At 32.8% G+C, this 24,001-nt stretch overlaps 1 protein-coding gene across 5 annotated transcripts in view; it reads right to left on the bottom strand.

Moving 5' to 3' along the window:
* LOC106138911 (protein bric-a-brac 2) overlaps positions 1–23,788 on the bottom strand; it is a 29,968-nt gene extending 6,180 nt beyond the window's left edge. Inside the window, exons 1-10 of one of the 5 annotated variants that reach the window (XM_013340209.2) lie at positions 23,646–23,788; positions 23,317–23,466; positions 14,543–14,782; positions 13,684–13,856; positions 11,994–12,103; positions 11,519–11,623; positions 10,341–10,495; positions 9,187–9,232; positions 8,119–8,737; positions 6,942–7,383 (exon numbers count right to left, since the gene is read on the bottom strand). In XM_013340209.2, coding sequence (XP_013195663.2) covers positions 6,993–7,383; positions 8,119–8,737; positions 9,187–9,232; positions 10,341–10,495; positions 11,519–11,623; positions 11,994–12,103; positions 13,684–13,856; positions 14,543–14,602 — 1,659 coding nt within the window. In that variant the 5' untranslated portion in view covers positions 14,603–14,782; positions 23,317–23,466; positions 23,646–23,788 and the 3' untranslated portion in view covers positions 6,942–6,992. Of the gene's footprint in view, positions 1–2,498; positions 2,989–6,941; positions 7,384–8,118; positions 8,738–9,186; positions 9,233–10,340; positions 10,496–11,518; positions 11,624–11,993; positions 12,104–13,683; positions 13,857–14,542; positions 14,783–22,956; positions 23,235–23,316; positions 23,467–23,645 lie in introns of those variants that run through there. The other 4 variants (XM_013340208.2, XM_013340210.2, XM_013340212.2 and 1 more) reach the window with 4 other exon arrangements.
* Between the last annotated feature and the right edge of the window lie 213 nt (positions 23,789–24,001).

Genomic DNA, 24,001 nt, shown 5'->3' with positions numbered 1-24,001 from the left:
TAAAATTAGCGCGTTCAAACAAACAAACAAACTCTAGCTTTATAATATTAGTATAGATTTACATATTATTACAAATCTAATACTTACAAGGTACTATATTCTTATACCGGCATATTATTTGGTGCCATACGTGCCGTGTTGTTCCTGGCACTAATTAAAAAAAAACAATAGGACCACTCCTTCTCTTTCCCATGGATGTCGTAAAAGGTTTTAGGCTTATAAACTTGGGATTCTTCTTCTAGGCGATGGGCTAGCAACCTGTCACTTTTTGAATCTCAGTTCTATCAAGCCAAAAAGCTGAACGTGGCCTATCAGTCATTCCAAGACTGTTGGCTCTGTCTACCCCGCAAGGGATATAGACGTGACTATATAGTATGTTACCTAATGATCTCGACTCAAAATCATTGGAGGTAGCATTTAATCTTCCAGTATGAAGGAAACTTCAGCTTCTGTATCAAATTTCAATTGTAGTGATGAAATAAAACTAATTTTAAATGAAATCACGTATAATTCTAAGTAATTCGAGTTATATTAATTACTTACATTATTCTATCGGTACGTGTAAAAATATATGACAATAATTTACTATACTATATCACTAGTAATACTAATTATTATTGTAACTACATCAAAACCAATAAATACTTCGTTGGTATTGACAAAAAAAAAACAATAAAATAAAAATTTTATAATTCTAATTTGTTATATTTTTAAAACTAAATTTTCTATTTCACTCGTTTAGTATTGAGACAATATAACATTAACATAACAAGCAATAAATAAAATTGGCTTTGGCATATATGTAAGGAACTAAATACAAATTATTTAATATTAAAATATTGGCACGAAATGATACCTTAAAAATATTAAGTACTTATTTCTTTACCTACATTTTACAGAATTAAAAAAAAATATAACCAACCTACCCATAGACCCGAAAACGCAATATCATGTTGTAATATTACTTTTTAAATATACAATTATAATATAAGTAATTCACATTTTACCATATCTAGCTATCTTATAATTAGACTAGATGATTAAAGTACATTGTTTATTCATTAAGTACATGTATTTATTATATCGATTTCCGAGTGGATATATAAAATTATATAACATTTTATAACTTAGGTCTGGGAAAACGCTGAATCAATTTCTTTAAAACCAAATAATATTTTAAATCCTATTTTTAACTAAAAAAAAACATTATTTTTTACATGTTTAGTAAAAAAAATATGATTTGTTCTTAATTATAAGAAAAAAAAAACAAAACAAACAGACATAGCTTTACTAATTAAACAAATTTTATTATTCATTTAAAATAATTAAATATGTACCGGAATCGATATAATAAACATTTAATTAATTCGAATTAATGATGACATAAATATTTGATAATATTATTTGGTAAGCTTTGGCTCTATAATATTATTTCCCTGTAAATATATTCTGCAGTCCTGTTAATTTCCTAAAAAAATAACTATTTGTTGTAGTTGATATTAAACGAAACTTTGACGCAAGAAAAAAACACACTTTAAAAAAATAACACTACTTGTTTATGGAATTTTAAGTACATTATCATTATTTTATTTATATTTTATATGTATATATTAATTTATGAGCCCAAATGTTACTAAATACTTTTGGCAAAAATGTTAACTTAGTTCTTAAACTTATCTTAATATAGCAGTACTTTATGAATACCTATCATTGCACCAGCCTTATTTCTTTGGGAAAAATATAATGTTACGCTTTGCGGCCGTATGAACATTTATTTTCGTAATTATAGCACATAGTCTAGTAAAAAAACTTAATCGTATTATTTAATTAGGTATTCTTTTTAAGTTATTTAATCGTAATTCTTATTTATTTTCTGCCAGACTTCAGGGAAACTTCCGCAGGTTGATGCATTACAATTCATTAATTATAATGTTTTTAGATGTAGTTTTTAAGAAATAAGAATTATGATTATAGTAATAAAAAAATAGGTTATATCATTATATGGCAGTGAAATTATTGATCGTACATAGAAGCGCTTCTAACACATACAATATCGATTGTGGATGAAGCGAAGGAAGTATGCAGAAATCGTGGCGAGTGGAAAGATGTAGTCTCTGCCTGCCACTCCGGGAAAAAGGCGATGATTTAATGTATGTATGTATATATGAACAATATCGATTGTAAGAGATTTCTTTAGGTACTTTGAAATTTGTTGAAATGAATTGTTCATATTCTCTTAAAATTGTGATTTAAATACAATGTTTACGAAATGTTACGTTTGTTATTTACGTCATCATTTTTCATAATAGAGCCTTAGTTAAAAAAAAATGTATAATATTGTCGAGATCTTAATAAGTTCGGTACTTGAGGCGTAGTTTTATATACTTCTCTTTATTGACTATTGTATTTCAAGATCTTATGAATAATAATTAAACGATTTTCCTCCTTTATATATTCGGTAATATGAAGCTACGTTTGATGATTTTAGTTCGATCATCTGCTTTCGATACGACTTCGAAAACTGACGCATAATCCGGAGAAAGGGCGCCAATTGGATCTGACTCCATCTTCTGCCTCGACCCAGACTGTGAGCAACTTATATCGCCTCATCGTACACCTCCGACCTCGTCTCCGCCATCAAGTCCAGAGGGTCCAAAATCGCTGCACTCCTAGCCCCGCGCCTGCCTTTCGAAAACTGACTCTTAATGTCATACTTCTCCATCCAGTTCCTCAAGGTTTTCCTCGGGACACCGTACTTATTCGAAGCTGCGTACACACTATACCCTTTCTTCACTGCAATCAGAGCGTCTCTTAAATGCTGCGACGAATACTGTTTATATGATTTCTCTTGGAAAACATCAGTTTCTATGTTGACAATTGCATTAGGTCTCCTTCCAACGATCCTTGGTCTCGCGTGAATGTTTAGAGGTATGCCGTGGTCGACATCGATAAAATGTCGCGTCACTATTTCCGTGGAGGTCCGCATCCCTGCAACAAGCGAGGGTAAGAAACTGCCCTATAGTGGCTATCGAAATGGGGGGGTGTAAGGGCGTTTCTTTTCCCAGCTTCCTACAGGGTGGGGGGCGGTAAAAAGCGAGGAAAAGCCGCTCTTGGAGACGGGATTGCCAGATATTTATTTATTTTACATACCGTACATAAACAGACAATATAGTAGGTAATCATTACAAATTCAAATTAAAAAATCAATTGTTAATTATATGATTGGAAAAACTATATATAAAGTTTCCAGGTAAAGCCACTTACTTATTAAATTAAAAATTTTCAATAAATGAAATTTTAAATATATATATCCCTGGAACCTTTATAAATTTAATCTGGCAATCCTGTGCGTATAATATATAAAAAAATAATAAGTTTATTTATTCATTATTTTATACATACATACATACATAAAATCACGCCTCTTTCCCGGAGGGGTAGGCAGAGACTACCTCTTTCTCATTATTATTCATTATCTCTTATTCATTATTTTAATGGTAAAAATTTTAAGAAAAATATATCTATATTTTATTTAGTCGGTATTGTTTTGAAAATATTTTTAATTTAAAAGAAAGGTATTTTTTTACATTGTCAAGCAACAAACTTAATGAAAGTAGATTATCATATGTATAATCGGAGAATATAATATGTACAAAAGAAGAAAAAGAAAACAAATGTGTTAATACATTTTCATTTATTTAACTCTCATAATATAGCAAAACTCATACATTTCATATATAATTCATTGAAGGACAGAGTAATATATAATGAACGTAATTTATATATTTTAATGACAAGTAATAAAGCTACTTATAAAAGGTAAGGTCATTAAAAATGGGCGTTTATCTCACAATAGTTAAGTAACGTTTAAATTAAGTAACACAAACAAATAATTATTGGACAATGAGAATTTTTATAAAAAGATTCATATGATTTACACGAAGTCATTTTGCTAATAAAAAATATTGGTATATTATTACAGAAGTCTTGTTAATACATTCAATAAACAAAAGAAATTCGAAATTTTCCATAGTGTTATAGTTTTCATTATTGATAACGGTTTAAAAATTGAGATACATACATACTGATATAATTTATACAAATCTCTTTACAAATTTCTCACACCACCCAAAAAAATTACTAGTGGACTGAACATTAATTGGAATATTACTTAATGGGACGGACAAAACATTTTAAAGAATTTTTTTGTAACGACTCTTTTCTACCAATAATTATTTGCATACAGTTAGCTTAATAATTAGATTCAACTTGAATGATTTAGATTGAATTAGATTCAACTTGACAGAAATTGCATAATTCTTGGCTAAATATAGTTATTTACAAGATTTTAAAAAAGGCACCATAAATTAAAACTCCACATTTTATTTTTAAATGTAGTTTACATTTAAAAAGAAAATATGAACAAAAAAATTGGAAAAAGGAGTTCAATATTATATGAACATAGATTTTGACAGAAAAATGGGTAGATCATATAGGTGGGTATATTTGTTTGTCCATCCCATATAAAAAAAACCATTAAGTACATGATCTATAACGTAATACTGGGCGTACATACAGTATACCTAATTTTAGCGACTTATACATTATACTAAAAGTATGTATAATTATATACTAATAGGCACTTTATGGACAACACTCGTGTTGAATATAATTTCAATTTTATTCATTTGTGGGTTTGCTTGTTAGAGAATAACACATTTTTATTTAGTTTTTTAATGTTAATTAATTTCATTGTTTTTATTTATTTAGAAATAATGATTCAAATCTTTCACAAGTGGTGGGTTAATCAAATTCTTCGAATAAATTTATTTATATCGAAATCGTTTACATATTAAAAAAGTTTATTTTATAAATTTTATTTTATATTATTCCCAACAAGCATACCCGCACGCTATAAGCAACACGACTGTAAAGTGAGACATAACAAGCAAGGCATCTCTTTCTTACATTATATAAATGAAGGAACATAATAGCTGAAGCCTTTTAAAAAATTAAAATTAAGTAGTTTCCACTATTTGATTACATTGCAATAATTCATTTTCTATTTATTAACCAGTCCCAGATTTTTGTCTGTTGTTATAAAATCTTGCGAGTTCAATAGATTATTAATTTTCTTTTTATGAAACATTAAGTGGGACAGAAAAAAAATTAAATAAATAAAATAAAATCAAATACTTTTTACGGTTGTACATTGAAACGCTAAGTAATACTTTATTCAGTTTAAATATAATAGGTAATAGATGTTTTAACTGACTACAGCAGACCAGTAGTTTATTTATTTAAATCATCGTAAAGATTAAAAAAAAAAGTTACTTAATAATTTTTTGTTTTGCAACTTTTATTTTTGGCTTTCAACGTCGAGTTGTTTAGCTGTAAACCTTAAGTATATCTATATATTTGGTAAAAATTTAACTTTAATTTTTTTATCTTTTTCAATATATGTAATGGCGTAGTCAATTCGCCCAGTTGATTAAAAGTCATAGGCCGTTGAAAACATTCGATGCGTCTATTCTACAATATTAAAAAATAATTTAAAATTGACATCCTTAAATGAACAATAAGCACTAACAATAATACAATACACATTTATAATTAAGAGGAATTTATTTTTTAAGTTAATTTTCAAAATGTTGTCAAAAGACTTGTAACACGTTTGTTTCACGTATTATATTACGTTTTTTTTTATATATTTTATAAGAGCTAAAATTTCATTTTTAAGTCTTTTCTTTAATGGACGAAGTCCTATCAAGCACTCGATTCCAGAAGGCCAAATATTTATTTTTTTAATATATAATTAACATTAATTTACTTACACTTATTATATAAATTCTAAATTAGAAATATAACATGAACTAATAATAAATAATTAAATTTAAAAATGTTCTGTTCGTGTAACATTTTTGAAGATAAAACAAAAAGAAGTTTTTTTTTAATTATTAATAAATTTTACATTAAAAACTTAAATAATGATAACACAAGCAAAACATTACTATTAATAATAAAATATGCTTAAATCATTCTGTTTTCTTTGGATTTAATATTGCGTGAAAATCATAGGAAGTGACCAAATTTTTAATTATAAAAAATTCAATCTGTAATTAAAATCAATTATAACAGAAATTGATCTACACTAGTATCCGTAGATAAACCACTGATATCAAATATAATTTTTAGGAAAAATTCATTTACACATAATGTTAAAATTTTGGTAAAAAAAAAACACGATTTTTATTTAAATTCAATAAACATATGCATTTAAGAATTCATTGCAAACTGGCATGGCAACGTTGCCAGCCATCTGGGCACACTCCCGCAAATTGATGTTATTTTAATTACAAACTGAAGTCATAATTTTTTGGTGAATTATAAAATATAAAAAAGTAAGCTCTTTGGACTTATATAGCCATTTTTTCATCTCAACCGAAATTGTTAGAATCCATATTTTAAATATTTACTAAAAAATAAAATACAGTCCAGGAAATCATAAAACTAAATTATGTCCTTTTGATTGTAATAAAAAAAAATAAAGAAAAAATTATATACATAAAAAGAAATTAAGTAACAATTTCGGTGAATTTATTTTGTTTAAAATAAATTTAATACGAATTTAATATATTTTAATGGACAAATTCGCACTAATCTTTGCATTTTCTTTGGCAGTACAATATTCGTATACCTTATACTGGCAATACTAAATTTTAATTTAAAAATGAAATATTATCTAATACTTTATTTCTAATAATCTTTTAATTTTTTTTAAGCAGTTGGAAATTTTATTTCGTTTAAAATCAAAAGTATTTCAACTTGCTAAAATAAAATTCAGTTTTTAGACATGTCTCATTCCAAAAGTTGAAGCTAAATTACATAATAAAACAAAATGGCTCAACGTAAGTACATCATTGGATAATAAGTAAAAAAAAATTAATTCCTTAATAAATCTACATTTCCAACGTGAAACTTCGCCTAAGTCTTTATTCATGCACGGACATGTCTATCGCCGTTCCCTCCCCGGCTTGGGGTAACCCCTCCCCGGTCTGAATCTCCCCACCCTGATTTTCCACACCGGGCAAATTCTCCCCATTCTTGGCTAGCACCGTTTCGTCTTCGCTCGACACCGAATTGGCAAAGCTCAAAAAATGTTTACCAAAATCTATGTCATTCTCGTACGCTTCAGTTTCATTCCTTTCGTAAGTTTGTCCGTCCGTTGCGTTTTGATAATCGTAAGATTTATATTCCTTCTGCTTTTTGCTATTTTCAACGAATTGCTTCAGCTGTTGTGGCATTGGGAACGAGGATTTTATGTGACAACGCTTCATCCAATTCCTTAGGGATTTTCTTGGCACTTTGTGCGTCTGCGCCGCTCTGGGGAAAGAAATTGCTTGTGAGAGCTCATTATACTCTGACATATATTAGCACCTTTTCTAGGTATTTAATTGTAATAAATAAGCTAGGCATTCGAAAAATAATTGTAGAATTTACCACTTACAGCTTTACAAGTCTCGAGTTTTAAACACAGATTATTACCGTCATACATACATACATACACACGTATAGTTACGTTTATATCCCTTGCGGAATAGACAGAGTCAACAGTCTGGAAAAGGGTGAAAGACCACGTTCAGCAGCATGGCTCAATAATGAAATTGAGATTCAATTAGTGACAGGTTGCTAGCCCATCGCCTAAAAGAGGAATACCAATTTTATAAGCCTATCCTTTAGCCGCCTTTTACGAAATCCACGGGAAAACTATGGAGTGTGGAGAGGAGTGAATAGTTAGCCTCGAAGTAAGTTCGGGATTGTATTACGAGATACTAACCCAATGATACTATATTTTATAATAAATATAATAGTATAAGGCATAAAACATCCAAGACCCAGGCCAATCTTAGAAAGCATTTGTCCCGACTAATTCCTTTAATGAAAAGGAGCCTGGGGTCCGCATATCACTACACTCCAGTAAACTACTCCAACGGGAACCTACCACAGTTCTGATCATGGTTTTTAAAGTCAAATATTAAACGCTTAGAAATTAAAAAAAAAAAACATGGAGAAGTCCGCTTTCAAATTGCCTAGAAATTATAATATCACAATACATACCTATATATACTCCCTCCTTTCTTCACGTCCATCAGAGCCGCCCACATAGCTTCATTGGAATACCTCCTGTTAGGATTGAACTTTCCCATCATAACTCTCTCCAAATCCTTCCTTGAAAGTCCAGAAGAGCTGACCTCTTTGCCCTCCAAAAACTGATCCAAATCAGACTTCAAAACAGTTTCACCAATATCAACATTCTTATCCTTAAAAATTGGCGGTCTACCACGCCTTCGTATCTGAGCTTTCTCCCCGACTTTGGGGAGAATTTCTTTGTTGGCAACTTCTTTTATTTTTGGAATCAACTCGACCTCAGACTTTGTGTTTTTGACCTCTTGCCGTTTCTTTATTTGGCTCGCTTTCAGCAACGACACTTCTAATTCACCGTTTTGCTCCAACCACGCTTTGTAGTAATCGTTTTCGGCTTTCGCGTCCAATTCGCTTTTCTCTTCAGCAGCCGCGTTCGTGTTGAAGCCGTATTTGGAGAATTCGTTCCGTATTTCTTTGGGATTCATTTTCGAGAGTCTATTTATGTAATCTGTGTTAGCTTTGGCCAAATTTTGCAGTTTCGTTTGGAAAAACAACTCGCTCTCAGGCTTAACTCTTATGTAATTCAGTCGACCTAAAAATGTTAAATGACAATTACTATTTCGATCGTACAAAATCGTGAACCATGAATGCGGTGATAAATGTTAACAAAAAAAAAAAGACAAATGTCTGTAAGATAGTCACAGTGGACGAAAAATAAAATAAAAATAAAAACATTCATGGTCCATCGTCTGTTAAACAATTGAATGTAATATCAAAATTGGCCTACCTTACAGACATTCGTTATTATATTAGACAATGTCAATTCACAATATGACGTTCTACACTATGGCTCACACAGGCACAGATTATTAAAAAAAAAACGCGCGAAAACTGCGATTTTTTTTTAAATAAAAACTTATATAAAAAAATTTACGCGATCAACAAAATAAGGGGCAAGTGACAGAGATAAGTCACATTGCAAACAAACATTGAATTTTTGAAAAAAAAATAACCTCTTTTTATTTTATATTGTGAACTTACCGGAAGTCTGTCCTAAACTGCTACCAGGTTTTCCGGATTCCTCATCCTGGAATAAGGAAACATTTTGATTTTTAAATAACAGTAGGCCCAAGTGACTTCCCTGGGGAGCTCCGAACTAATTTTAAAAAGAAAATATTTGACAAAATATCCATAGAAACCACATCAAAATCGGTTCAGCGAAATGCGAGATAATCGCGGACAAACATACATACATACACGTCCAAAGTAAAAACCACCTTTTCTTGAAAGCATTTAAAAACAAATAAATCAAGTTACTGTTTGAAAACCGTTCCGTGTGGTTCCCGGCACCATTACAAAAAAGAATAGGACCACTCCATCTCTTTCCCACGGATGTCGTAAAAGGCGACTAAGGGATAGGCTTATTAACTTGGGACTCCTCTTTTAAGCGATGGGCTAGCAACCTGTCACTATTTGAATCTCAATTCCATCACTAAGCCAAACAGCTGAGCGTGGCCTAACAGTCTTTTCAAGACTGGTAGCTTTGTCTACCCCGCGAGGGATATAGACATGACCATATGTATGTAACAAACATTATTGGTGTTGATTGAGGTCTGGGAGATTAATCGATCCATGTATAGTGACAGGACAGCTCCGTATCTATAGGTAGTATAGACGTGATCATATATGATAAATATAAATATATATACGGGACAAATTACACTGATTGAGTTAGCCTCGAAGTAAATTCGAAACTTGTGTTACGAGATACTAACTCAACGATACTATATTTTATAATAAATACGTATATAGATCATCCAAGACCCAGACCAATCAGAGAGAGTTCATTTCTCATCATGCCCTAACCGGGATTCGAACCCGGGACCTCCGGTGTCACAGACAAGCGTATTACCGCTGCGCCACAGAGGCCGTCAAATATGATGTTACTAGAGGCCGCCCGCGACTTCGTCCGCATGGAAACCCTATCAATCCCGCGGGAACTCTGGGATAAAAAGTAGCCTATGTGTTATTCTGGGTCTTCAGCTACCTACATACCAAATTTCATGGTAATCGGTTCAGTAGTTTTTGCGTGAAAGAGTAACAAACATCCATACAAACTTTCGCCTTTATAATAGTAGTAGGAAGTAGTAGGATAGACGTGATCATATATGATGTTATGTTGTTTGAAAACCAACCTCATTATACTCCATATTGTCATTCTCCAGTTCGCCATAGTACAGTCCGTCCTCTTCTACGGTCTCCTGTTTCACCTCGCTCCTCTCTTCAGACTTGCGTTTCTTGGGGCCGTTCGTTGTGTTCGACGGCTTCTCGGCCGGCTGTTGCTTTTGACCTGGTTGGCAGAGAGAGAGAGAGTTTTTGTAATCATTTCCTACCGGCGGCTTCCTAATTATTTATATTTTTGTCTAAAAATATTTTAAAGACATAGTAGACTTTAGCCATAATATAAGTCAAAATATATTTTATTGAGCCGATCAAATGTAAATGTACAAAAACCTATTGGAGTAAATAAATATTATACATTTTTAGTTGACTGGAAGAAATCCCGATTAGGATAAGTCCGCCATTGTATATATTCTAAATTCAATTACTCTTTCATAATTTGTTAGGTATATTTCTTTTTATGTGCAATAGAGAGTTTACAAACAAACACATAAATTTGATTACAGCAAAAAAGATAGGCGGCAGACTTTTCCAATAGAATCTCTTTCAGTCAATCTTTAGAGTGTAGAAACATAAAAAATATTAGGGTACTACAACCACTTCTTCTAGTGCAAAATAATATTATGAGATTTTACGCAAGCATTAGACATAGCAGGTTTACAGTGTAGACAATTGAATTCTATCTTGTGTAAGTGTTTAATGTCAGGAAGATATTTAATCGTATAACGCAACAAAAACAGATGTAAAAAATTTAAAAACAAACGTTTACATTATCGACATCAATTATATTTAATTGGAGCTCCGCAAGGTTCACATTTAGGCCCGACATGTTTTATCTTTTACATACACTGTTGGTTTAGGAAGATTTGAAAATGGATGGAGCCTACTACTAAGTGCACTATAATACAAGTGATATAATTAAATATATATATCTTGCAGGATAGACATAGTCACGTTCAGCTGTATAATAAATAACTAAAATATATATTTCAATAACATCTAAGTAATTGAAAATTTATTCTTTTTCAGGTTTTCGAGTTATGCAATAGTTTGAAGGGTTCAATTAAGGGAAAATCTTATTAAATTCTTCAACATTTCTGAAACTCATTTCCATCATATAACAATAAATAAAAAACAATAAAAAACTATATCTGTGTACCCTGCAAGAGATAATGACGTGATGTTTACTCACCGTTAGCGCTCTGCGCGTGCGCAACTAGCGCCTCGCTCGCGACCGTGAAGTCTTTGGAGTCAGTCTTGCAGTCCGAAGCGAAAGACGTGTCGCTCGAACAGAGTCCTGTGGCAATAATCAATCATCATCATGACTTCATATTTTATCTATATTCTCCGTCTGTATGTAAATTGACGTCCGGTGAAAATGCTACAGCGTAGTTTGTTCCACCGCTTCTTCTACACGTGCGCTTTGGAAGCGGCAGTAGATAATTAGATTTAAGTGATGTGATGTCAATAAGTGATACCTTAAATTGGATCTCGTAACACAAGTTTCGAATTAACTTCGAGGCTAACCTCGATCTGTGTAATTTGTCCCGTACATATTCTCTATGTATTAAAACTTGTCGTGGCCTTACAGTATTTTCAAGACTGTCGGCTCTGTCTACCCCTTAATCGATAAATTTGCGACTGTATGTGTGTATGTATGTACTCACCCCTGATCTGTAACGCCTCAGCTGACTTCAGCAAGCTGGGCAACTCCTCTTGGGTGACATTTACTTCGCCCTTGTACATAAAGTCCACAAGGGCTTGCATTTCACTGAACCTGCAACAAGAGACTTACCTTCAACATACATTATGTTGACAAAATGTCATTATTACAATTTCTAAACTATACTAATAATAAATCTACATATTAAAAAAAAAACCTAAACTACAAACTAAAAAACTATTTATTTATGTACATGTATGCTCTGTGGTTCCCGGCACCAATACAAAAAAAGAATACGACCACTCCATCTCTTTCCTATGGATGTAGTAAAAGGCGACTTAGGGATATATTTATAAACTAGGGATTTTTCTTTAACACGATGGGCTAGCAACCTGTCACTTATTTGAATCTCAATTCTATCGTTAACACAAATAGCTGAACGTGGCATATCAGTCTTTTCAAGACTGTTGGCTCTGTCTACCCCACAAGGGATATAGCCGTGACCATATGTATGTATGTATGTTTATGTACACAATTTTATACAAGAGCATTTAATACAGTAATTGTAGTACAAAGGTGCTACTTATTTCAAAAGAAGACTTCTCTTCCAGTAGACCCGTGAGAGAGATGAATTTTGGAGCGATATGGCCTGATATTATTATACATACATACATACATATAGTCACGTCCATATCCCTTACGGGGTAGACAGAGCCAACAGTCCCGAAAAGACTGAATGGCCACGTACAGCTGCTCGGCTTAATGATGGAATTGAGATCCAAAAAGTGACAGGTTGCTAGCCCATCGCCTAAAAAAGGATCGCAATTTTATAAGGCTATCCCTTAGTCGCCTTTCACGACATCCATGAGAACGAGATGGAGCGGTCCTATTCTTTTTTGTATTGGTGCCGGGAACCACACGGTATTACATACAAACATACATAAAATCACGCCTCTTTCCCGGAGGGGTAGGCAGAGACTACCTCTTTCCACTTTCCACGATCTCTGCATATTTCCTTCGCTTCATCCACATTCATAACTCTCTTCATACAAGCTCGGCGGTTTCGGGTACTTTTGACCTGACCCTTTACCAGGACGTCCTTAATTTGATCAAGATACGTTCGTCTAGGCCTTCCCACTCCGACCTTTCCCTCCACACTCTCCTTGTATATCTGCTTAGTCAACCTGTTTTCATTCATCCTCTCCACATGACCGAACTATCTCAACATACCCTTTTCTATTCCTGTAACTACATCTTCGGAGGAAATATGCAGAGATCGTGGCAAGTGGAAAGAGGTAGTCTCTGCCTACCCCTCCCGGAAAGATATACATATATATATATACATACATACATACATAAAATCACGCCGATTTTATGTATGTATGTATGTATGTGCTGGGAACCACACGGTATTATTATGTATGTACTAGAGGCCGCCCGCGATTTCGTCCGCATGGAAACCCTATCAATCCCGCGGGAACTCTGGGATAAAAAGTAGCCTATGTGTTATTCTGGGTCTTCAGCTACCTACATACCAAATTTCATGGTAATCGGTTCAGTAGTTTTTGCGTGAAAGAGTAACAAACATCCATACATCCATACAAACTTTCGCCTTTATAATAGTAGTAGGATTATAATAGTAGTAGGATGAGATTATAATCTCGTGACAAGAAGTCATAAAGACCAGGGCTTACCTCATGTCCCTGAGCAGCACTATAGGATGCTCACACGGGTTCTGCAGCAGCAACCGCTCCAGGTACGGCGAGCATGCCGACAGCACCAGCTTGTGGCACCTCAGCTGCCGGGACTCGCAGGCCAGGGTCACGTCCGCGAACTGCTGGGTGAGCAGGAGACGAGGGAACACCGCCTGTGGGAGGATATATATATTATATATATATATATATACATATATATATATATCAATCTGTGTAATTTGTCCCATATCTTTATATATACAGGGTGACTTTTAATTCAACTGCATAAATTTAACTGTTAAGTGTACTCATCTAAAGGATACTTAAAAACGTTAAAAGAAAAATATCGGTTCATATTTCAGAAAGTACGAAAAAGAATAAAAGTATCAAGATTGAGTAAGCCTCGAAGTAAGTGCGAGACTTAGGAGATCCTAATTCAATGATACTATATTTTATAATAAATATTTAGATAGATAAACATCCAAGACCCAGGCCAATCAGAGAAAGTTAGTTTCTCATCATGCCCTGACCGGGATTTGAACTGGGGACCTCTGGTGTCACAGACAAGCGTATTACCGCTACGCGTAAAGAGTAAGAAAGACAAAGAGTACTCTTCATCCCGGTAAAAACTATACTTCCCATGGGATTTGCGAAAAAAACTGTTTTTTTTAAGGTGGCGCTAAATTCGCGTGGGCGAAACTGGAAGTGGGCTAGTAAAATAATAAACATACACATACATATGGTCACGTCTATATCCCTTGCGGGGTAGACAGAGCCAACAGTCTTGAAAAGACAGAATGGCCATGTTCAGCTATTTGGCATAATGATAGAATAGATTGAATTAGTATAATATAATTACCTGTAAATTTGTATGATAAGAGTTCCATCTGACACAAAACTGCTGCGGTGGTAACGCCATCTTAATTCAGTTCAGTGAATCAACATATTAATATCTTTGGCCAAGTCCCATGTAAATATCACAGATTAAATTTTAATATATATATATAATATTTATTTTTTATAATTTAAGTACAACTGTTTAGAAACTATAAAGACTAGAGTGTATAATTAATACTGGGTTGCGATGCCGGCTTGTATTCTGAAACAAAGACGGAGGAAAATTATTACATATGTGCATAAAATCATATCTATATCCCGTGTGGGGTAGACAGAGCCAACAGTCTCGCAAAGGCAAATAGGCTATTTTCAGCTATTTGGCTTTAAGATACATTAATTTAAAAATTAATAAAAAAGTTTTGAAAACAAATGACATCTTAACTGATGGGGATTTTATGATCCATTTGCATTTTTTTTTGTTTTGCAAAAAGTTAGTATAGAAATTCAGATTTTATTTCTAATTCCCACAATGGCAAAGCCTCGGGGAAAAGTTAGTTTTACAATAAAGGTACATAATTACAAGGGGTAAAATACACAAATTGGGCTAAATTTTACAGACTTGCCCTACCATCCATGTTCTTTTATTTAAATGCATTACTATAAGTTTGTTTTACTCGAAAAATTGATTTCCCATGGCAAATGCGGGTGTATATCGGATCTCGGGTTCGGCAGTTCAGAATTTAAGACCCAAGTCAATCAGAAAAGTTTTTCATTTATAACCGACCGGAGTTAAATCTTTGCTTCAAAAACAAGAACGCAGCCACTGCGGCAAACTGGCCTTACAGTTTCTCTTCCATTATTGCACTTTATCGTACGGCTAAATCATTTGAAAACTCCTATAAAATATTTAAATAGGTATAAGGTTAAAAACAATCGGAATAGATTTTTTTAGAAATAAGTGAAACGGATATGTACTATGCTTTCTTGGGTTTATCATTCATATAAGTCTCCTATGTTTACTTACAAAACAAAGTATATGCATTGGTAAATAAATAAACAAGGATTATTTATGTAATATGTGCGCAAAACTTTTCTCACTTCATAAAAACTTTTTTGTTTTAAATTGAATGAAATTTGATTAAATTGACAGTAAATGTTACCAGTTCACAAAAAATCGATACAAATAATGTAATCGATAAAAAAAATACATAATTGTATATTAATTTTGAAAGAGGGAAAGAGGCGTGATTTTATGTATGTATGTATTGTATATTAATGATGTTAAACAATTAATTAATAACATTACTTAGGCGAAATCAAATGCTTTGTTGGGTTAATATTTTTCTTACATTAATATAAAACTACTTATTTCAAACGATCATTTTAGTATGTATCCACATTATATTTGGTACCTACTTACGAGTAAAATTATTAAGTTTTTCCAAACTGTGCCAAAATATATTTAATATTCATTTAAGTCCTTTAATTATACCGGGATTTACACCAGGAGAACGGTGATAAACAACAGTTTGTCAAAAGACATGTCTTATTTATATGACAAATTTCTTATCACGCTATAGGTTCATAAAACATAGCTATGTGAAATTAAAATATAAGGATAACAAGCTTTCCTAAAAATAATAAAGCCGAAAACATAAATGCCAAGAACCGAAAACATAAATGCTTCCTACCATATCATACAAAATGCAGTCCAACTTTCGCATACCGTACCATAATATAATTATAGCAACTTTTCCTACATGAGCGAGTGAGATAGCTAGTGTCGGAAAATTCCCCCCCGCCACGCTAAAAGTTACAACAAAAAGATGGTTGAACATAAAAATCAATAAAGGAGGTGGCAAGTGACCCCACGCGGCACCGTTTGGAAAATAACGTTATTTGTTAGTTGACATTTGCGGTTATAAAGCTGTTATTGATTTCTAGATGACATGATAGACTCTTCTATATCTTTTGAAGGCTGAGACATAACTTTAGGATGTTTACGTGGAGAGATCACATCTAAACGTGCTCATATCACCTATTGTAGTGGACCGTACTGTCTACCCATAGACCCAAAAACAACAACGCAAAGACTACGTTTAGCTGGATTGGTTATTGATGTAATTGATATTGTGTGATAGGTTATTTTCTATAGATATGTCCAGTTCAATATTTATATTTGAGACCTCAAAATTACCGTATTGCCGTGTGGTTCCCGGCACCAATACAAAAAAGAATAGGACCACTCCATCTCTTTCCCATGCATGTCGTAAAAGGCGACTAAGGTATAGGCTTAAAAATTTGGGATTCTTTTCTAGGCGATGGGCTAGCAACCTGTCACTACTTGAATCTCAATTCTATCATTAAGCCAAATAGCTGAACGTGGCCATTCAGTCTTTTTAAGAATGTTGGCTCTGTCTACCCCGCAGGGGATATAGACGTGACCATATGTAATTCTTACTTCTCAACCAAACCATTTAGACTATTGCCACATGAGGTATGATATGTGCTTGTACAGTAACTATATGTAATTATGCTTCACGTGGTCAGTTTCAGGCGTCTTGTATAATTTAGTCTACAATAGATGGTCTTCGCTAAACCATATATGTATATGTTGTTTTGCCACACACATTATAGACAGACACACAGATAACTGTATATTTTTCCTATGTTTACACCATTAGAGAATAACTGTGTCAATTTTAAACAACATTAACAATTTCAATCTTCCAATTAATTTGTATTTCCTATTCCAAATTAAAAGTACCTACCTATGCACGTTATTAAAAAGGGTGTTTGGAATTCGCCCTTTCGCCAATCCCCAATATTGTTTTTGAAAGACCCCTTCTCCTATGACTATCGGAAGGACTAACTAATATAGCTTAATTTCAAGTTATTTTTAAATGGATTTAAGACACATGACAAGAACCAATTTGTCAGTACTAATATACTGTTTCACGTCACAATAAAAAGCGAATCAGCAATAGTTTTTTAATTCTTGAATTGTACCTTTTTCTTTGTCAATCTGCAGGCACTCATTTCGTGATTAACTTGGTTCACCTATCAGGATGAATCCTACAGAAATAGCTGCGAGTTTACAGATTTTAAGTATGCAAAGGAAAGGCATGTTGGCCAACACGGTAAGCATGCCAGTCTGTAGAGAGTCGACTATAAATTGGTATATTCATGATATACTAAATTCACTTTCGACTCTTGGCAAATGACCTCAGATCTCAGTAAAATATGACCAGTTTATATTTGGCAAGCATTGTACACGAAATTCATATGGACTACGTACTCAACCTCGTCGATAATATTATGTAAATTTTCATCTCCACCCTTAAATATCAGGTACAAAGGTTAATACACTTATGTAATGTTATCTACATAAGAATAATAATAAATTCCGGCTGAAATTTTTTGAAGTTTTAAGTATTATCAAGAAAACATTTAAAAAATAATTCTTGTGAACATTCTTCACATATTTTTTAGTGATTTAATAATGTTTCATAAGAATATTAAAAATGCGACAGTAAGTCTGTTACCTCTTCAAAATTGAATCAGTGGACTTCGAAATTTTGCAAACAGCAGTAACCAAAAATATATATACAGTGATAGAAATAAAAAAAATGATCGAATTATTTTTATAAACAGCTTTCTTTCTATGGATCATGAGTTTAATTTTATACACTCTACTTTATTCACGCTATGTGCAGTTCGGTAATGTAGGTATCGCTTTATTTAGGAAATAAGGAAATGACGATTAAAACAGTACCGTCGTTAAACAGGTACCTGGTCAGGTATGGCGTTAGTTATAATAAGATGAGCTATTTCTAAGATTCCCTCGTTTATTTTTCTCTAGGGCTATCTATTTAATAGACGATAGAGTGTATTGTCTAATCATGAACTTTGATAAGGGAGTTAGGGAGAGCGTTAACATAAGATACTCGTATTATAGTATACCTATGCCTTATTAAAGTTTCAATAATTCTAGAAAACCATAACTATTTACAATAAGAAAGAAGTGAGGATATATCGACTTGACATTTCATAAAAAGTCATCAACTTTTTACATTATTATTAAATAAAATACAATATATTGTAACATTAAAATGTTTGTAATGGAAGTTAATATCGATTTAAATTGTCAAAAATAGCTATAAAGCGCCTACAACGACTCTAAAACTACACGCATTTGAAGCTGTAGATAATTTTTGATACGGTTTTAAACACTGCGCTGTATCTCGAACCCGTTCCACATTTTGATAAGCTAAGAATTGAGTAAACTTCCTTTGAAATAGAGGAATTCTTGCAAGTATTGTACTTTTTTTAACTTTAGTTGAAAAGTGAGAAAATATTTTATTTTTTAGTGTCTACTATTTAATTGTTTCTATTAATTTCGTTTAATATTTCACTGTTTATACGTTAAATATTTATTTTTATATAAAATTATAAGAAATACATAGGAGTACAACCGAAAACATAGAAAGGTATAGAGCCGTGATTATATATGTATAAATAATACACATATTTTTTCATTACTATGCGATATCATGCTTTTGATGAAAAAAAAATATAAATGAACTTAGGTGAGTATACTAAAGTAATTTATCAATAACAAATACTTGATTACGAAAAGTATAAATTAACGTTCATAATATAACTATGATAAATGTTACATCGAAACCAATGAATTCATTACTCAAAAGTGATAGCAAACTACATCAAAGGTACAAAATGACACTCAAAAACAGAAAGGGAGCATATTATCTGTAAGATAAGTAAAAAAAGGCGCCCCCTGACTGGGGGGAGAGTGGGGCAGCGGCCATCGACCCTAGGGGCGCGCCCGAAATAGTCCGCGCGGGGGTCCCGTACCCTGTGTTATATTTGGATTCAACATTTGAGGCCATGTGGATCTTCTTGGAATCTCGGCGTCTAGAGCCGTACACTATTTTAGTTGTGTCGTTTTACGCTGTCTACATCGCATTTTTCTTGTTTTATCACTTATACATACTTTATCTTATGTACATTCTATCTAGATATATACAGCCTTGGCCAAAAGTTTTAGGCACCCCTTAAAAATACACAATGCATGTTTACTATTGAAACAATGAATAAATACTTATCTTTAATGTATTGTCAGGGTCATAAAACGTTACCTGGCACAGTAGGTGGCATATTTTGAGGTCATGAAAAACCCTGGTCACCGAAAACAAAAGATTTCAGTTTTTTGTAATCTCATCAGTGTTTATATGACCAGTTGTGTTCTAGACTTCAACTAGTAAACGAGCTGTCATTTTTTTTGAGCGACAAATTGACATCATATTAATTCTAAAATGCCCAAAAAAAGTAAAATTACTATTGAAAATCGAGTGAAAATTGAACTTTTACACGAACAAGGGCGATCCCAGAAAGAAATCGCCAAGTTGGTGAAATGTTCGCGTTGCGCTGTACAGTTTGCCATCAAACGGTTTGCCGAGACCGGTACCCACGACGACAAACCACGAGCAGGCCGAAAACGTGTGACTACGGATCGCGAAGATAGAAAATTGGTTCGAGAGTCACTGAAAAATAGGAAAAAAACTTCATCCGCGCTTGTTGCTGCCTTGTCAGATGAAGCTGGAAAGTCAATAAGTTCGCGAACCGACAGAAGAAGACTCGGGGAAGCAGGCCTAAAAGGGTGCAAAGCCAGGAAAAAGCCTAGGCTGTCAGAAACTAATTAAAAGAAGCGCCTAGAAAAGCTTTACAGTACCAACATTTCACAGAGGAAGATTGGGCTAATGTGGTGTGGTCTGATGAATCTAACTTTAAGGTGAGTTAATTCTAGTAGTTTTTTTATAATTAAGAACGTTTCCTTTTTAGTTCCACTCTTATAATACAAATTATAATCAATTTCCTAATTGGTGTTGTTTTTACCTCAACCAGGTTTTTGGGACACCGGGTGTGACCTTTGTGAGGCGACGTATGGGCGCAGAATACCATGCAGATTGCGTTGTACCTACTGGCAAGCACGGCGGAGGTAGCATTATGACCTGGAGCTGCATGGCTGCCGATGGCGTTGGTGAAATGTTTGTTTGCGAATGTCGTATGAACAGTGAAAAGTGCATCCAAGTACTCGAAACGTCTCTAATGCCATCGCTAACAAGCATTTACGGTGACACCAACCTAGACGCAGTCATTTTTCAGCAAGTCAACGCAACGTGTCATAAGTCAGGGACTGTGATGCGCTGGTTTCTTGAAAATAATATTGAGGTATTGGATTGGCCGGCGCAGCCTCCAGACCTCAACCCAATTGAGCATCTTTGGGGTATTTTAAAGCAGAGGATCAAGGAGCATAGCATTTCATCAAAAACTGCATTAAAAATGCATTAGTTCAAGAATGGAACAGTATTTCTAGGAATGAGTGTACAAAGTTAGTACGCAGCATGCCGGCTCGAATCAGTGCTGTAATAAAATCTAAAGGTGGACCTACTAGATTATAAGCTTTTCTTTTTTATATTAACCTAATTTTTAAGAAATAAATAAATATAGAAAATAAAAGTAGTTTTACTTCATTATTTTAATAAAAGTTGGGGGTGCCTAAGACTTTTGGCCAAGGCTGTATATGAGTGTATACCTTATGTTAAAAAAAGGGAGAACATTTTGTTTATTTTTTTTCTTATTAATATTTAGGTTTCTGATTGAATTTCCGCTGATCAAACTGAAAAATGCACTTGGGAGTATATATCTTTTCAATAAAACATCTATAAAAACTACACATCTCATCGTAAAATACAAAAAAATCTTTGAAATTTAATATTGAAATGGTGATTTATATTGGTGAATTTTGGACCTTAATATGTCTGGCGATAAATGTTATCAACGCAATCTATGAGTCACGTCATGCATGACTCCAATAAAGTAGATATGATAAGTTTATTATCCAAGTAGATTCTTATAGGTGTCACAAAAATGTTGCCTCATAAGCTATGGTCCAATTTATCAAAACATTGAATATATCTTGCTGAATATGACAGTCAGTGATATTGAAAAAAATGTATTTGTAATTAATCTACAATGACTTAATTATCATTTAGTTATAGTAATTTGAGATTAGGTTGCAGAAAAAAATGAGTTGTCGAAATTTAATTATGCTTCAAATAAATAAGCAATATAAGTTAGTCCCATAATTTCCATTGGTATAAGTCTATTTTTTTTTATTTGATGGACTTAAAATAAAAATTGATGGACCTAAAATGAGTCCTTGGGTAGTGCCAAAAATATAACAACTCTGATGTTAGTTATTTTACTATAAGAGGTTATATTTAATTAACAAGCTTCAAGGATGCTTTTCAGTCAATTCACACTATTTAACATGCAATCAAAAACAAACTAAACTGATAAATTTCTCACATGTGTTTTATCAAAACTTTCACATTGTATTAAATCTTTATTGAGATCAATTGTTTTATGAGTTACATCACGATAATGTATAGATTATGATACTGTTTTAGAACAATGCATATAGCTGCAAGATTCTTCAAATGCATTTTGAAGGTCGCCAGTTACGAGTAATATAAGTGACCTTCGTTATTTACATACCGATAACGGCAAATGGCTGTAACTTCACGAGACATGTGATCTTAGCATTTCAATGATTTTTGAGATTTCTGAATAAGATGACATGAAGAATCTATGTTATGAAAAAAAACATTTTGATCACGCGAAATTAGTTTTCACATTGTTAGTTATTTTCATGTCAACGAGAAAATTGCAAAAGATTTAAGAGATAATAATGATTATTTTTTCATTATGATGATTTAGGCAATAAACAGAACAATCTACGACATTTTTTTTTGTATAGAGTTGATGCTCTATATAGTTTTTTTATTTTCCCTTTTTATGCTGTTTACTAGAAAATTTATTTCGGAATACTAAATATATTTTCTGCACAAATTTTTTTACAGTTAAAAGTTCTTCTATAAAAAAGAGTCCTGGAGAATACATTTAAGATAAGTACCTTCTGAACTATTAAGTATTAAAAACTTCACTTCACATTCATACATTATTATTGTAATAAAAATATACATTATTATAATAAAATGTGATGGTAAAAAACTATCGTTCAGACATTTATTCAGAAAATAATTATAGTTACAACACTTTAACAAGAAAAACATTTAAAAGGTCAAATATTCGCTGAATCGTAACGCAGAAACGTTAAATCAGCTATTAAGTAACTAATGATTCACTGTTTCCGAAGTGCTATGTTGATTTTTTACTCCTTAAGTACTTTTTCTGTGCGTCCACTTAATAGTTTTAAATTCTTTGTTCAATATATTTTACTTATGATCCTAAAATTCCAGACTCGTGGTCTAGATTAAATCTGAATTGTCCTTAAAATGTTAATGTAAACAAAAAAAAAATATGTAAAAAATTAAAAGTAATTTCACTTACCACAATATGCACTGAAATCCTAATACACTAATACGCCGTTATAATCAGAGATATATGCAGTATTTCCTTCGCGGCCACGACCATAAGTACCAAGATACAAGCAACATTTGCCCGATCCCAAAATAGGATAACACAGGCCCCAAGTAATGTTATAAACATTCAAGCTGCCCCGGTAGACACACACATGCTCAAGAAAAAAAATCAATATTTAAACAATTATACTGATTCTAAAATTAGATATAAAAATATCAAAACGCAATAGACACAGCGAAATGGTCGACTCTATTCGACGCTGAAAAATGTGTTTTTCATGACCACAACCTCTAATGGGAAAACTACTAAAATAGTGATAATACTCACTTTGGCGAGAGCTGTTTCACCACATCGCGTATGCAATTAGACTCTCCCAATGTTTTTTTAACGATGAAAAATCAATAATTTTTAAGAGCACAAAATTGTTCATATTTTTCCATTGGGGACCTCTTTTCCTCCCTCTCGGCCGTGCGAGCACTTAAAAATGAAAATCTATCAAGAAAACTGTGCAAACGAAAGAGACGCATATACGTCCGCAATTGTAAATAATGACAGGAGCGAATCATAACAAACGAGTGAGATAGCAGATAGCTTGTGTTAACAAAAACAAAACCTCATTACGTAACGTATTAATAATAATGAAAACAAAAACTTACCAATTAATTTGAGTTTGTGAACATGAAAGACCACAAATTATAGGATCGGCAAGCATTTAAAATGTCGCGTATGCATTTTGACGGCAATCGCAATCCGTCATACGGCAGCCATTTGCAAAAGCGTGGTGCCGACTTGTGGTTCATTTCCGATCGGATAATTAGAGTTTTGTATGCCATTGCCATATTGGTCAATAAACAAGGGTAATAGAAAAAAATAGAAAACATATATTTTTGAAAAATAATACTGAAAAATACCAATATGATTCTTATAAGCTTAAAATTCGTATTCGATTTCAATTATAATTTGTTATCGATTAGATATTTTGTGGTATGGCAATATTTTCTGGGCGAACTGA

This window comes from Amyelois transitella, chromosome 30 (assembly GCF_032362555.1).
Source record: "Amyelois transitella isolate CPQ chromosome 30, ilAmyTran1.1, whole genome shotgun sequence".
Lineage (NCBI taxonomy): Eukaryota > Metazoa > Arthropoda > Insecta > Lepidoptera > Pyralidae > Amyelois > Amyelois transitella.
The sequence above is the reverse complement of the archived record's forward strand: the minus strand, read 5'-3'. Positions and strand labels throughout refer to the sequence as shown.